The following is a 16740-nucleotide window of genomic DNA, read 5'->3' on the forward strand; positions in this document are numbered from 1 at the left end:
ACTGCACTTCCCAATCCGATCCTGCATGCCACTATTTTCTTTATGGCTGTTAAGAATCAACCACGTTGGTGTGGGACTGGAGTCATATATAGGCCAGACTAGGTAAGGACGGCAATCTTCCTTCCCCAAAAGACGTTAATGATACAGGTGGTTTTTATGACAATCCGACAGCCTTGTGGTCACTTTTACTCAAACCAGCTTTTTAATTTCCACATTATGTAAACTGAATTCAAATTCTCAAACTGCCGTGACTGGATTCGAACTCTCGTTTTACAGGGCCTTTACAAGGGCAGCGCAAGCTTTGTGAGACTGATGTGATGCTGTAATGTAGCTGGCTGGTCCTTACTAGATTCATGACACCATTGTAGTTTGCCTCTTCTCCCACCCCGGTAATCCTCCGCCCCAGTCTGTCCGTCTACCCCTTCTTCTCAGACATGCCTTCCCCGCGGCCCCCCCGCCCCGAGCCGTCTAACGTTTACCTGTTATGTCCATAAGGCATTTTTAAAGAAAAGGGCTCTTCTAGAAAAGAGAAGGTTGTTGCATGACCTAATGGAGGTCTTAAAAATTATGAAGGGGTTTGGTAGGGTAGGTGAGACTAAAACTAGATAGTCACTAATAAATCCAATACGGAATTCAGGAGAAACTTCTTTACTCAGAGAGTAGTTAGACTGTGGAACTTGCTACCATATGGAGTAGTTGAGACACAAAGGAAGATGGTCGTGGTTGTTGGAGGCCAATCATCTCAGCCCCAGGACATTGCTGCAGGAGTTCCTCAGGGCAGTGTCCTTGGCCCAACCATCTTCAGCTGCTTCATCAATGACCTTCCCTCCGTCAGAGGGTAAGAAATGGGGATGTTCACTGATGATTGCACAGTGTTCAGTTCCATTCGTAACCTCTCAGATAATGAAGCAGTCCGTGCCCGCATGCAGCAAGACATCCAGGCTTGGGCTGATAAATGGCAAGTAACATTCGGGCCAGACAAGTGCCAGGCAATGACCATCTCCAACAAGAGAGAGTCTAACCACCTCCCCTTGACATTCAACGGCATTGCCATCGCCACCATCAACATCCTGGGGGTCACCATTGACCAGAAACTTAACTGGACCAGCCACATAAATACTGTGGCTACAAGAGCAGGTCAGAGGCTGGGTATTCTGCGGCGAGTGACTCACCTCCGGACTCCCCAAAGCCTTCCCACCATCTACAAGGCACAAGTCAGGAGTGTGATGGAATACTCTCCACTTGCCTGGATGAGTGCAGCTCCAACAACACTCAAGAAGCTTGGCACCATCCAGGACAAAGCAGCCCGCTTGATTGGCACCCCATCCATCGCCCTAAACATTCACTCCCTTCACCACCGGCGCACAGTGGCTGCAGTGTGTACCATCCACAGGATGCACTGCAGCAACTCGCCAAGGCTTCTTCGACAGCACCTCCCAATCCCGCGACCTGTACCACCTAGAAGGACAAGAGCAGCAGGCACATGGGAACAACACCACCTGCACGTTCCCCTCCAAGTCACACACCATCCCGACTTGGAAATATATCGCCGTTCCTTCATCGTCGTTGAGTCAAAATCCTGGAACTCCCTACTTAAGAGCACTGCGGGAGAACCTTCACCACACGGACTGCAGCGGTTCAAGAATGCAGCTCACCACCAACTTCTCAAGGACAATTAGGGATGGCCAATAACTGCTGGCCTTGCCAGCGACGCCCACATCCCATGAACTAATTTTAAAAAAAGGCGAACAGCTTAGGTGCATTTAAGAGGAAGCTGGGTAAACACATGAGGGAAAAGGGAATAGAAGGATGTGCTGATAGGGTTAGATGAAGAGGAGTGGGAGGAGGCTCATGTGGAGCATAAAAACACTGGCATAGACCAGTTGGGCCGAATGGCCTATTTCTGTGCTGCTAGTTCGATGTAAAATTAGTGCGTGTGGTTAAAACGGTGTCGCCATATCCACACCTGTGGCTAGTCAACGATTTCTATTGGACAACACTACGATAGTTCTATTTACCTGGTTCTTTCTTTCTTCAGACAACCCGGGATTGTTTTGGTTCTCAAAAAACATATCACTATGGTGGACCATTTCCTTCAATTTTGCAGTATTTATCAACTTGGCCGTCGCACTTTTCTATCCATTTGGAGATGATGGTGATGAGGGTAAGTGAGAAAGAACGTTCAAAAATTAATTGCTTTAATAAACGCTCACTAATCGGACACTTTTTCAGATCACCTGGAAAGATTTTTCCAAGTGTTTTGCATGTTTTCTGATTTTATTATTATATTTGAAGCATTGTGGCTTAAAAGGAGTAATAGGCATAGAAAGAAAGAACTTGCATTTATATAGCGCCTTTCATGACGTCCCAAAGCACTTTACAGCCAATGAAGTGTAGTCGGTGTTGTAATGTGCGAAACGCGGCAACCAATTTGCGCTCAGCAAGGTCCCACAAACAGCAATGTAATAATGATCAGATAAACTGTTTTAGTGATGTTGGTTGAGAGATAAATATTGGGAGAACTCCCCCGCTCTTCTTCAAATAGTGCCATGGGATCTTTTAAGTCCACGAGAGGTCAGACGGGGCCTCAGTTTAACGTCTCATCAGAAAGACGGCACCTCCGACAGTGCAGCACTCCCTCAGTACTGCACTGCAGTGGCAGCCTGGATTTTGTGCTCAAGTCTCTGGAGTGGGACTTGAACCCACGACCTTCTGACTCGGAGGTGAGAGTGTTACCAACTGAGCCATGGCCGACACCGTATTACTGTTTCTTGCTAAATTTATAACAGATAATAGCCATAGGTTTTCCAATATAGCTTAGAATACTGTCTCATAATGTTATCATGTGTCACTTCTGGTCACTTTAGCCTAATGAGTGTAATGAAGTGACGCTACAGTAATACTGCAAAAGCCAGTGTAGGAGCAGAGCAAGGAGAACAGGGTGCTATGGGGACACTGCCCACAGACACAGCTCTAGAATGACAGGTAGCAGGGCTTCACAAGTGATTGCTCTGATGCAAGTGTTGAGCAATGCTTACTGGTATAAAAACAGAAAATGCTGGAAAGACTCAGCAGGTCAGGCAGCATCTGTGGAGAAAGAAACAGAGTAAATGTTTCAGGTTGATGACCTTTCATGGAACTGGAAGAAGTTGAAAATTTACAGTTTTTAAGCAAGTACAGAGCCGGGGAAAGAGCGGGGGGAGGGGAGGGTGGAAAGAACAAAAGGGAAGGTCTGTGATAGGGTGGAGGGCAGGAGTGATTAAATGACAAAAGGGATGATGGTGCAAGGCAAGGGAGGTGGGAATAGGACAGGTTAAGAAACAGAAGATGGGTCTAGAGGAGCTGTAAATGGTAACAGCAGAACCATTACCAGCACTTGCTGTCCGACAAAATGGGAGCAGTGGTTATGGTCTGAAGTTATTGAAATCAGTGTTGAGTCTGGAAGGTTGTAAAGTGCCTAAACGAAAGATGAGGTGCTGTTCCTCGAGCTTTCGTTGAGCTTCATTGGAACTGTGTAAGAGGCCGAGAACAGAGAGGTCAGAGTGGGAGTGGGATGGGGAATTAAAATGGCGAGTGACCGGCAGGTCAGGGTCACACTTGTGGACTGAGCGGAGGTGTTCAGCAATGCGATCACCCAATCTGCATTTGGTCTCTCCAGTGTAGAGGCGACCGCATTGTGAACAGTGAATACAGTATACTGAATTGAAAGAAGTACAAGTAAATTGCTGTTTCACCTGGAAGGAGTGTTTGGGGCCCTGCACGGTGGGAAGGGAGGAGGTGAAGGGGCAGGTGTTGCATCTCCTGCGCTCGCACAGGAAGGTGCCGTGGGAGGAGAGCGGGTGTTGGGGGTGATGGAAGAGTGGACCAGGGTGTCGCGGAGGGACATCCCTTTAGAATGCTGAAAGGGGAAGGGAGGGGAAGGAATGTTTGGTGGTGGGATCACACTGGAAGTGGAAGAAATGGCGGAGGATGATACGTTGAATGAGGAAGCAGGAGGGGTGGAAGGTGAGGACAAGGGGAACCCTATCATGGTTCTAGGAGGGAGGGGAAGGGATGAGGGCAGAAGTGCGGGAAATGGATCAGACACGGTCGAGGGCCCTGACAACGACAGTGGAGGGGAATCCTCGGTTGAGGAAGAAGAAAGACATATCAGAAGCACAGGTGTGGAAGGTGGCATCGTCAGAACAGATGCAATGGAGATGGAGAAACTGGGAGAAGGGAATAGAGTCCTTACAGGAAGTGGGGTGGGAGGAAGTGTAATCAAGGTAGCTGTGGGAATCGGTGGGCTTATAATAGATATTGGTGGACATAATATCCCCAAAAATGGTGATAGAGAAGTTAGGGAAGGGAAGAGTCGGAGATGGACCATGTGAAGGCGAGGGAAGGGTGGAAATTGGAAGCAAAGTTGATGAAATTTTCCAGTTTGGGGCGAGAGCAGGAAACAGCACCGATACATTCATCAATGTACCGGAAAAAGAGGTGAGGGAGGGGACCTGAGTAGGACTGGAACAAGGAATGTTCCACCTATCCCACAAAAAGGCAGGCATAGCTAGAACTCGTACGGCTTCCTAAAACAACCCTTTATTTGGAGGAAGTGAGTGGAGTCAAAGGAGAAGTTGTTCAATGTAAGAACAAGTTCAGCCAGGTGGAGGAGGGTGGTGGTGAATGGGGACTGGTTGGGCCTCCGTTCAAGGAAGACGCAGGCCGTCCTGTGGAGATGGAGGTGTAGAGGGACTGGACGTCCAGGATGAAAAGGAGACAGTTAGGGCCGGAAAACTGGAAACTGTTCAGGTGGCGGAGGACGTCAGAAGAGTTGCGGATGAGATGTGAAACCAAGACTTCGTCTATCTGTTCAGACAGACACTGGAGATCCCTAACCAAAGAAGAACCGGGTGTTCTCTCAGTGACCTGGCCAACATTCATCCTTCAACCAAAAAAATCCAACAGATTGACTGGTGATGCACCTGTTTGTGGGATCTTGCTGTGCATACATTGGCTGCCATGTTTGCCTACATAACAGTGGCTGCACTTCAAAAGTGCATTCTCAGAGACACTCTAAGGTGCAATACCAATTCAAGTTCCTTTTACATATCCAAGAAAAACAAATATACTGGGATTACCCCGGTGGCTGCAGTCCAGGCCTCACTAACGTTGGACGTGAAACGGGAAAGAAGGTGATCAGAGACGATTGGCAGAGTTTCATTTGAGTTACAAGTTGAGCAGATGGTTAATACCTGCAATGTATAAAAACTGCTGCTTTCACAGTTACAGCCTACAGGGCTATCTGCTATGGCTACAGTGGTCATCAGTCCCTTCTCTGTCCCAAGTGTGCTATCTCTATTACCATGTACTCACTGACCTTTTTTTCTCTCTTCCCCTTTGCAGGTACAATCTCTCCCCTGTTTTCGCTGCTCCTTTGGATAGTGGTCATTGTTTGCACTGCTTTGCTTATCCTCGTACCGAAGCCTCATGGCATAAGACTATTTATTGTATCTGTAATGTTCCGGTCCATATACACGATCGGGCTAGGGCCTACTCTGATACTCCTGGGTGCTCTCAATGTAAGTAGCAACGCGTTGCCCCAAGAAAATTGACATTATTTGTAAATCTCGGGTGAGCCAGGGATTAATGAAAATATTTACCTGAGCGTAATTTTTTAGTACTGTACGATAGATAATTGTACCCATTGTACGATTTAGTGCTCCCAAGGCAGATCTTCAAGCAACTGGAAATTCGGGTGCACAAGGCAGTGCTTCTGATTCGCAGCTGCTCTATCCTCCGCCCATTAACTTCCTGGTATCGGCCCATTGTGCCTGTGCTGGCTCTTTAGTAGAGCTATCCAATTAGTCCCACTCCCCCGCTCTTTCCCCACAGCCCTGAAAATTGTTCCTTTTCAAGTATTTATCTAATTCCCTTTTGAAACTGCTTCCACCGGGCCTCGTTTGAACCCCGCCGTGGGGGCAGCTGGCCTGCCAGCTGCAGCTCGCCGGTTATGGGAGGGCGTAGGAGCCGGCCGGCAGGTCATTCCCGTGGGGAGGGGAGTCGATCCCGGAGAGGAGAGAGTTCGGGCTGGCAGGTCGGGGGGTGGGGGGAGGGGAGAGTCAATCCTGGAGAGGAGAGAGCCCTGCAGCAACGCTCCTACAAAATATAAAACAAAACAAAACAAGGTCTGGGGTCCTTTTGCATGACAGTCCCTTTAAGGAGCCCTGGCAAGGCCGCTCGCTGCCTGGTACAAACGGGTGCTCCAGGAGCACCCCTCACTTCGCCCATTTGTATTTCAAAGTTGCAATCGGGGAATCCTACAAAGACACAGAACCCCAATTTTCATATTTAACCAGCCTCCCGCCTGGATCAGGCGAGTGTGTTGTGCGCCCAATATACAGGCCCGCCTGGAACAGGCGAGTGTGTTGTGTACCCAATATACAGGCCCGCCTGAAACAGGCGAGTGTGTTGTGTACCCAATACACAGGCCCGCCTGAAACAGGCGAGTGTGTTGTGCGCCCAATATACAGGCCCGCCTGGAACAGGCGAGTGTGTTGTGCGCCCAATATACAGGCCCGCCTGGAACAGGCGAGTGTGTTGTGTACCTAATATACAGGAACAGGCGAGTGTGTTGTGCACCTAATATACAGGCCCGCCTGGAACAGGCAAGTGTGTTGTGTGCCCAATATACAGGCCCGCCTGGAACAGGCGAGTGTGTTGTGCGCCCAATACACAGGCCCGCCTGGAACAGGCGAGTGTGTTGTGCGCCCAATATACAGGCCCGCCTGAAACAGGCGAGTGTGTTGTGCGCCCAATACACAGGCCCGCCTGGAACAGGCGAGTGTGTTGTGCGCCCAATACACAGGCCCGCCTGGAACAGGCGAGTGTGTTGTGCGCCCAATATACAGGCCCGCCTGGAACAGGCGAGTGTGTTGTGTGCCCAATATACAGGCCCGCCTGGAACAGGCGAGTGTGTTGTGTGCCCAATACACAGGCCCACCTGAAAATTACATCAGCTGGGCTTTGGGTATTTTTAAAAATATGTTCATTCTCGGGATGTGGGCGTCGCTGACAAGGCCGGCATTTATTGCCCATCACTAATTGCCCTTGAGAAGGTGGCGGTGAGCCGCCTTCTTGAACCGCTGCAGTCCGTGTGGTGAAGGTGTTATTCTTCGTAGCAGTTTTTGATACAACTGAGTGGCTTCAGAGGGCAGTTAAGAGTCAATCACGTTGGTGTGGGACTGGAGTCACATATAGGCTCAGGCCGGGTGAGGACGGCAGGTTGGATATTAGTGAACGAGTTGGGTTTTTACGACAATGCGACAGCTTCATGGTCACTTTTCTATTGATACCAGCTTTCAAGGGGCAGCTGAGGTGCTCCCTCACCACCCTCCAAATGATCAAGTACCAGCCGTCTGTGTGTCTCGGGCGTGAATCGGGCAGACGGAAATTGAAAATCGCCTCCTTACATTTTAGCTTCACTTTTCCCCAAACACTGTGAGGTGAAACACAATATCCATAAAGGTTGCTTGTAGCAGTGGCTGAAAACTTGGTAGCAATGGAATATACTCACGAGCAAAAGTGGGAGGAAATCTCTTCCTTGTCCCTCCTCTCTTCTGTTTGTTCCGTTTCAATCAAATTTAATTTAATACGTGTTAAGTATGCGTGAGAAGTTGCAGCAGATTTCACTGTTCTGGTGACTTTTAAATCCCACAAGCACCAATCGTTGTTATAATCTCGTCATGAGTCCTTGAATTTCCTCAAGATGGATGAATTCTTTTGTCAGAAAGAATCAAGAGGGAAGATTTCCACTGTTCACTGTCCGTAGTGAAATTGTAAAAATGTTCTTTAACCAATGCACCAATGTAGGAATTCTCCTTCCCCGAACCCTCCCTCCCCGATACACTCTGAGGCCCATCTCTTTTACTTCATCATATAATGATAATAGTAGGGCAGTCACCTTGTAATTCACTCCTATCCTCCAATGTCACCTTGTAACATACCCCCATCCCTCCTGTAAACAGGTTAGAACACTTTTGGTTAAAACGAGGCCCATTTCAGACGGTCCTCTTACTTGTCAAACACTTGTGTGATTCAGTGAGGTGTCATTTCCGCCAGTATTTGAAAATATAATTCATACTTGGCTTGAATTCCAGGTAGGAGTTTTTTTTGTCTCGGGGGTGGGGGGAGGGGAAAGCAAATAATATGCTGGTGAGACTTTTTTGTTGTTGCATGTAATGAATTCTCACTCTCCTGTTTTCTTTAGCTGTGCAATAAAATCGTGTTCTTGGTCAGTTTTGTTGGAAATCGAGGTACATTCACTCGTGGTTATAAGGCGGTGGTCATGGACGTGGAGTTTTTATACCATGTGACCTATGTCATTGTCTGCATGCTTGGCCTCTTCGCCCATGAATTCTTCTACAGTTTCCTGGTAAGTGGTAGTTTCAACATTTGTTTTAAAAAAAATCTATTCTTGCTGATTTCATACCAAAACTGACAGACAGGAAAAGACCCACTGGTCCATCCAGCTTGTCCCACACAAATGTGATGTCTTGTGCATCTCGATACATACACTCCCCACCCCACCATGTAATCACCTGAGAGAGGCAAAAAGCCAGGTAATAATCCAGGCCAATCTCCCATAGCATTGCTCATGGTTAGTCTGGACTCATGGTTGTTAATTTTAATGTTTAAATGAGAGGTTGTACCTATCAAGAAAGATTGAATAGGCTGGGGCTCTTTTCTCTAGAAAAGAGAAGACTGAGGGGTGACCTGATGGAGGTCTTTAAGATTATGAAAGGGTTCGATAGGGTAGACGTAGAGAAGATGTTTCCACTTGCGGGGGAGACCAGAACTGGGGCCATAAATATAAGATAGTCACTAATAAATCTAATAGAGAATTCAGGAGAAACTTCTTCACCCAGAGAGTGGTAATAATGTGGAACTCGTTACCACAAGAAATAGTTGAGGCAACTAGCATAGGTGCATTTAAGGGGTAGCTAGATAAACACATGAGGGAGAAAGGAATAGAAGGATATGCTGATAGGGTGAGATAAAGAAGGGTGGGAGGAGGCTCACCTGGAGCATAAACACTGATATTGACCTGTTGGGCTGAATGGCCTGTGTCTGTGGTGTGCATTCTTTGTAATTCTTTGATTAGCTGCTAGCTTGGCCTATCCCTTTGAGGCTACTGCTGAGTTGAGAAGTGATCTCAACAGATGAATTGCAAACTATATGCTGTTACTGAGGGAAGTTTAGGAACGTAGGAACAGGAGTAGGCCATTCAGCCCCTCAAGCCTGTTTCCCCATTCAATTAGATCATGGCTGATCTGTATCTTAACTCCCTCTACCTACCTTGATTCCATGTCCCTTAATACCCTTGCTTGACAAATATCTATCAATCTCCGTTTTGAAATTTTCAATAGGCCCCCAGCCTCAACAGCCTTTTGGGGGGCAGAGTTCTAGATTGCCACTACCCTTTGTGTGAAGAAGTGCTTCCTGACATCACCCCTGAATTTTAAGGCTATGCCCCTTTGTTCTGGATTCCCCCACCAGAGGCAATAGTTTCTCCCTATCTACCCTATCAAACCCTTTAATCATCCTAAAACACCTCAATCAGATCACCCCATAAACTTCTATACTCGAGGGATCTGTGTAGCCTGTTAATTTGCGGATTGCCAGGCCCTTGAATGTTCTGGCTCCAGGGGTCAATTTGCAAACTCCCCTCCCCAAGAGAAATTAACCCATTTTAATACAAATGGCATCTTGAAGTGGTCCAGCCATTCGAACAACTCCTGTGCAGATGAATTGGATCAATTTTTATATATATATATGTGTATATATATATATATATATATATATAGATAGATAGATAGATACATAGATAGATAGATATATATATATATATATATATATATATATATGTTTAATGTTTAAGCTGTAATAAAAAGGAAGTATGTCTGAATACAATATTTCCTCAGTAGTACTGAAGTTCCAATTGCAGAATATGTAGAAAGTTTCCTTGGGTCTGGTTGAGGAATTGGTTTTCGTGGATTCCTGACTCTTGTCCTCGTGTATATTAAAAGTGAATGTGAATCATTTGTTAATGTGTTTGATTTGTAATTCAGTTCTCTCAACAGTCAACCCATGGACTGTGTCAGCTTTGTAGACTTGAGATTAGTTATATCAAGTGTACAAGTCAATACCTGTCTTGCATTCTTGTTAAGCGCAGAGATCATTGATCCAAAGTATTCCTTCAGCCTTCACTTCCCTTTAAACTCCCTCATTACTACAGTGGAATGACTAAGTTCACCACCATGATTCTACAGATTCTACAAAATCAAATTTTCCTCGGCTGTGATGCCCAAATGGTTAAATTATCCACCAACACTTATTAACCGGAGTTACAAAGAACAGCCATTGCAGGGTGTCCCTTTTCAGAACCCAAGAAGGAAAACTACAGATAAGTTCTTCTTCCTGGTCACCCAGCCGTATAAATCCCACTCCCGTATCTTTTAGCGAATTCGGGCAGCGTAGGATGTTTGGAGCGTAGAGGTTTACGGCAGAGAAGGAGGCCACTCAGTCCATTGGCCTGACATTTTGAAAAAAGCAATCCAAAATAAATCCCACCACCTTGCTCTCTCCATAGCCCTGTTGTTGCACTGGTTCACAAAACTGTGCAAACCTTGCCATGCCATCCCGTTCTGAACCTGAGTTTGTTGTGTAGACCCATCTGGAAGGAGTTGAGCTCCATTGATCTCCAGGATACATATTCCCATTGGTAAGGACATGTCTCCTCTTCAATATACAATCAATCAGAAGCCACGTTGATACAAAATTCCTTTTGCTTGCTAATAGTACCCTAGCTATTCACAAAATGATGATCCCACCTGTGGGAGCACAGTCCCTCTTTAACCATGTCTGGGTCACTTGGCTCTTGAACTGTGCCTTTGTACAGAAGACTCTTTTTCAGAGAACTGGGAGTTACCTTGCTTTTTTTTAAAAGTTTTTTTTGTGTTTTTCCCTTAATAATTCATTGAATTATTGAATTTTCTTTTATCCAGCTATTTGACGTGGTCTACAAGGAAGAAACTTTGCTTAATGTCATAAAAAGTGTCACCCGCAATGGACGGTCCATTATTCTGACAGCGGTGCTGGCTCTTATCCTTGTCTATCTCTTCTCCATTGTGGGATTCCTCTTTCTACAAGATGATTTCATCATGGATGTTGACCGACTGGAGAAGAACAAGACCCCTCTAAGAGGTAACTTAATTTCTTTCCTATAACAAGGCAGCATTGTAATAATAATTTGAATTCTTGTACACTATGCACCTTGGGACATTTTTCTACATTAAAGGTGCCAAATAAATGCAAATCACACTTGACAGCCTTAAAATGAATTGCAGTCCGACACATTTTTTTTTGTTTTTTTTTTATATACAGTCCAAGAAAGCACATACAGCTCACCCTTGAACAATAAGGAGGATATATGTCAGGAGAACTGTTCTCCATCATCCATTGCAGCTGCAGGTTGGTAAACCAGGCCACGTGCCATAAAACAAGGGCAAAAGAAGTTTATACAGCCTTGTGTTGCTTTAAATTTCCCCTAATCGAGGGAGCTAGAATTTTAAAAACTTCCAATATCTGCCCTTTTCTCATTACACGCATAATATAGCTAGTTTAAGGAGAGGCATCTTTAAAATACTAATTAGGAAAATGCTACATTTTTGGAATGTAGAGGGTATTAGTGAAGCCTGCCATTAAGGAACTGCAGTCTGTGATGTGTTGTTTTTCAGTGCTGTTTAAAACTTTTTACATAATTCTTTCAAGAAGGAAGCATCCCGTTTAGCTGCCAATTTGTCACACAGGGGATGTGACAAGTATTTGCTGTGTTTTACAAATCTTGTCTCACACCCCTTCTTACACCTAATCTTCCTCATCTATATGATCTCCTTACAAATAAATGCACAGTTATCCTCGTGGGATAGCATGAGACATGGGTTAGATTTTGTCTCTGTGTACCATTAAAGAAAACTCTTGTTGTAGTTTGTCATTGGTCTATAATTATAGTTAAGTGGAAAAAGTTTTATGTAATTTTATCCAGAGGAAAATATGTCATCTTGCCTCTTTAAGACTGTTTCCTTGTTTTTTTAAATTCATTCTTGGGATGTGGGTGTCGCTAGCGAGGCCAGCATTTATTGCCCTTGAGAAGGTGGTGGTGAGCCGCCTTCTTGAACCGCTGCAGTCCGTGTGGTGACGGTTCTCCCACAGTGCTGTTAGGTAGGGAGTTCCAGATTTTTGACCCAGCGACGATGAAGGAACGGCTGATATATTTCCAAGTCGGGATGGTGTGTGACTTGGAAGGAGGACTTAGAGATGATGGTGTTCCCATGCATCTGCTGCCCTTGTCCTTCTAGGTGGTGGAGATCACGGGGTTTGGGAGGTGCTGCCGAAGAGTTGCTGCAGTGCACCCTGTGGTTAGTACACACTGCAGGCACAGTACAGAGGGAGTGGATATTTAAGCTGGTGGATAGGGTGCCGTTGTTTTGGCTTTGTAAACCCCAAGGCTGCCTAAAGTCATTGCTACATTTAAGATTTCACCCTGGATCTGTCCCTCAGTTTGTTTTCTCCTATCAGCAGCATTTTAATCATCCATCCCAGGCAAAACCTGTCCAACTGGCCACTTAACAGTTATTCTTCCTTATTTGTTTATACAAAACAACTTGCATTTATATAGTGCTTTTAATGTAGAAAAAGTCCCAAGGTGCTTCACAGAAGCGTTATCAGACAAAAACTCCACGTGCGTTAGGATACGATAGAGTGGGGTGTCCAAGCTTTCTGTTATTCTCATCCTTGTGTTCAAATCCCTCCATGGCCTCACTCTTCCCTATCTCTCCAACCTCCTCCAGCCCTACAAATCTCCGAGAACCCGTGTTCCTCCAATTATGGCCTCTTGCGCATGCCCGACTTCCGTCCCCCCACAATCGGGGGCCGTGTCTTCAGCTGCCTAGTCCCTAAGCTCTGGAATTCCCTCCCTAAAGCTGTCTACTTCTCTCTCCTACTTTAAGTCGCTCCTTAAAATCTATCTCTTTGACCAAGCTTTTGGTCACCTATTCTAATGGGGGTTAAACTGGTTAACCCCCAAAAACGCGGGCATCGCATTACGTGATTAACCCACGCCTGGTCAACCCGTCGCAGGTAGGACGAGACATTTGTACTACCACAGAACTTACCTCGTGCATGTGAAAAATCCAAACCTTGTCACTACGATTCCATGACATTCGCACTTACCACCAGCAGTGGGAGCTTGAATCTCTTAAAGGCAGACTGACTCTCAAATAGCCTGCCAAAATCTTTTAAAGGTAGCCGGTACCTGTTATTTGCTAAAAATAACAGTCTGCTGTCTGCACGTAGTCTGAATGGAGATCAGACAGCGCACATGTAAAACACAAATGCAGGTCCCTTACCTATGTTTACAAACTGATGAGTTATGTTAAAACCTTGAATAAAGGTTGCGAACTACTAAATCCCACATCCTCCAATCTGCATGCCAGACTTCACTAATCTGCCGATCTGAGTTTATACCAGGCCTGTGAGAGTTCGTGCACCAAGGTTCTCTGCTGATGCACTAGAGGTCTTGGTGCAAGAGTTGGACAGAAGGAGGGACATCCTATATCCGGGGGTGGGGGGGCAAGAGGTCCTTCAAATATATGCACAAAAGGCAGTGGGAGGCAGCGGGGGACGAAGTCAATGCCAGGCACACAGCATCATGAACATGGATGCAGTGCAGGAAGAAGTTCAATGCTTTGACAGGAGTGGTCAAGGTGAGTGAGGTCAACTGTCAAGTGGTGTCTTCTACCAACTGCTCCACACACTGCACCCCCATCACCCACATACCAACAAACTCTTTCCATCAGTACTCAACTCTTCCAATCAGATGCTTCCTCTCACCCTCACACATTACCACTGTTGCAAGCCGCACACCCATAACTCACAGGCCACACGCACTGGCAGCTATTCAACCATGACAGGCACATCACCCAGACACACGTCCTGCTTTCTTTCGGGAGAAGGTGGTGCATATCAGGAGGCAGCAAGTGGCAGTGACATTTAGCCCCTCGAGCCTGTTCCGCCATTCAATGTGATCACGGGATCAATGAGATACATATTAATGACTTGGGTGTACAGGGCACAATTTCTAAATTTGCAGATGACACAAAACTTGGAAGTGTAGTAAACAGTGAGGAGGATAGTGATAGACTTTAAGAGGATATAGACAGGCTGGTGGAATGGGCGGACACATGGCTGATGAAATTTAATGCCAAGAAGTGAGAACTGTTACATTTTGGTAGGAAGAACAAAGAGAGGCAATATAAACTAAAGGGTACAATTCTAAAGGGGTGCAGAAACAGAGAGATCTGGGGGTGTATGTGGACAAATTGCTGAAGGTGGCAGGGAGTTAAAAAAGCATCCTGGGCTTTATAAATAGAGGCATAGAGTACAAAAGCAATGAAGTTATGATGAATCTTTATAAAACACTGGTTCGGCCACAACTGGAATATTATGTTCAATTCTGGGCTCCGCACTTTAGGAAGGATGTGAAGGCCTTAGAGAGGGTGCAGAAAAGATTTACTAGAATGGTTTCAGGGATGAGGGACTTCAGTTACATGGATAGACTGGAGAAGCTGGGGTTGTTCTCCTTAGAGCAGAGAAGGTTGAGAGGAGATTTGATAGAAGTGTTGAAAGTCATGAAGGGTTTAGATAAAGTAAATAAAGAGAAACTGTTCCCATTGGCAGAAGGGTCAAGAACCGGAGGACACAGATTTAAGGTTATTGGCAAAAGAACCAAAGGCAACATGAGGAAAAACTTTTTTACGCAGCGAATGGTTATGATCTGGCATGTACTACCTGAAAGGGTGGTGGAGGCAGATTCAATTGTGGCTTTCAAAAGGGAATTTGATAAGGACTTGAAAGAAAAAAAATTGTCGGGCTTTGGGGAAAGGGCAGGGGGGTGGGACTAGCTGGATTGCTCTTGCAGAGAGCCAGCATGGGTTCAACGGGCCAAATGGCCTCCTTCTGTGCTGTAACCATTCTATGATTCTGTGGTCGATCCGTGACCTAACTCCATATACCCGCCTTAGCCCCATATCCCGTAATACACTTGGTTCTCAGAAATCTATCAATCTCAGATTTAAAATTCACAATTGAGCTAGCATCAACTGCCATCTGCAGAAGAGCGTTCCAAACATCTCCCACCCTTGCGTGTAGAAGCATTTCCTAACTTCACTCCTGCACATTCTGGCTCTAAATGTTAGGCTATGTCCTCTCGTCCTAGTGATCAAGTATCGGAGACTCCAAAAACAGTTGCAAATGCATCAGCAACCAGAAGCAATATTCCAGCAACTAAATCTTGCACGGTCCCTTTAAATAACGCTGCTGGAGGGTCCTCCAGGCACTCTAAGACACGTTCAGATTAAGACAGTGGTTAAGACAGTGCGTTGAGTGGAGCATTAAATCCCAAAATGGTGTCTATCACTTTAAATCAAACGCATTTTCTCTTTACTTTACACGCTGCCGGCATTCGTCATTTGCGCATGCGCTAAACCCTTTACCAAGATGGTGTCCAGCACATGTCACACTGGAAGCATGCATGCGCGTCCAAGACACCATCTTGGATGTTCGGGAGGCTGCGTAGCGCCGAAACAACAGGTGCTAGAAGGCCCAATTTCTAGCCCATAGTCTCCTTCTTTGGATCAATGTCAATTTTTTTGTTTGATAATCGCTCCAGAGAAATGCCTTGGGATGTTTTACTACATTAAAGGCGCTATATAAATGCAAGTTGTTGTTGACTTTTGTGCGCTACGATGGAGACTTGGAAACAACATACGCAGTTTAAATCAACATACCCATTAATTCTCCATAGAACTCTTAATTGCTGATAAAACATAATTTGGTGTTTGGAATTGGGATTTATCCAACAATGAGGCAGCAGTGCTCAGAACAGCCCTTTCCAAACCTCCAGGCCCACAAGATTCGAGCAGGACAACCCAGTGAATAAGAGGTCTTAAATCCATGGGAGTGAGTTGTCTAGGCTTCAGGAAATGCTTTGCCAGATGTTGGGGGTCACATGTGGGCCAGCGGCCGTAGTGTGAGCTAGGGGAAATTGGTGATTCTCAGGACTTTTAGGTGTGAGAATCATGCCGCCTTCTATAATCTCATGCTGCGTAAAAATTCCATCCATCGTCCAGACCCTTTAGAAAACGAAATTTAATTCATGCACACAGCTTTACAACCTGCTGTTGCTATTGCTCTTCCAGTAAAGAGGCACTGGGGTAGATCTAGACTTTGTGTGAGAGTGTAGAACGGGCGATAGTGAATCAGCAGCATGTTTTACATCTCTCCCGTCTTACACCTTAAAGTCAATGGAAATAAAAATGGGGAGAGATGTAAAACGGGCTTTCGATTCGCTATTGCCCGTATTACACTCTCGCACAAAGTCAAGATCTACCCCGTTGTCGCTTCTGATCAGGAATCAACTGTTTCCAGTTTTCGAAGCTCAGTGGCCCCTTCATCTTGATTGCGTTGAAAAGGATTTTAGTGAAAGGAAATTCCTGCGAGTGCATTGACCTCAGTATCTGAATTCCGGGGAGCATTGATTCATGAGGTCTACACTGTATTATAACCTCGCTGGAATATCGTACTGTTTATCTTCAGATTTAAAGTCCTATGGTAAAAAACCCAAAGGTCTTCCTCTTAAAT

The 16740-nt window shown here is 45.7% G+C and overlaps 1 protein-coding gene across 3 annotated transcripts in view; it reads left to right on the forward strand.

The window, feature by feature from the left end:
* The window catches only part of itpr2 (inositol 1,4,5-trisphosphate receptor, type 2), a 295275-nt gene that overhangs the window by 238835 nt on the left and 39700 nt on the right, over positions 1–16740 (forward strand). For 2 of the 3 annotated variants that reach the window (XM_068004673.1, XM_068004674.1), the window contains exons 48-52: positions 2039–2164; positions 5386–5561; positions 8249–8413; positions 11046–11244; positions 11425–11511. In XM_068004673.1, coding sequence (XP_067860774.1) covers positions 2039–2164; positions 5386–5561; positions 8249–8413; positions 11046–11244; positions 11425–11511 — 753 coding nt within the window. The remainder of the gene's footprint in view (positions 1–2038; positions 2165–5385; positions 5562–8248; positions 8414–11045; positions 11245–11424; positions 11512–16740) is intronic. The other variant, XM_068004675.1, reaches the window with a different exon arrangement.

This window comes from Heptranchias perlo, chromosome 24 (genome assembly GCF_035084215.1).
Source record: "Heptranchias perlo isolate sHepPer1 chromosome 24, sHepPer1.hap1, whole genome shotgun sequence".
NCBI lineage: Eukaryota > Metazoa > Chordata > Chondrichthyes > Hexanchiformes > Hexanchidae > Heptranchias > Heptranchias perlo.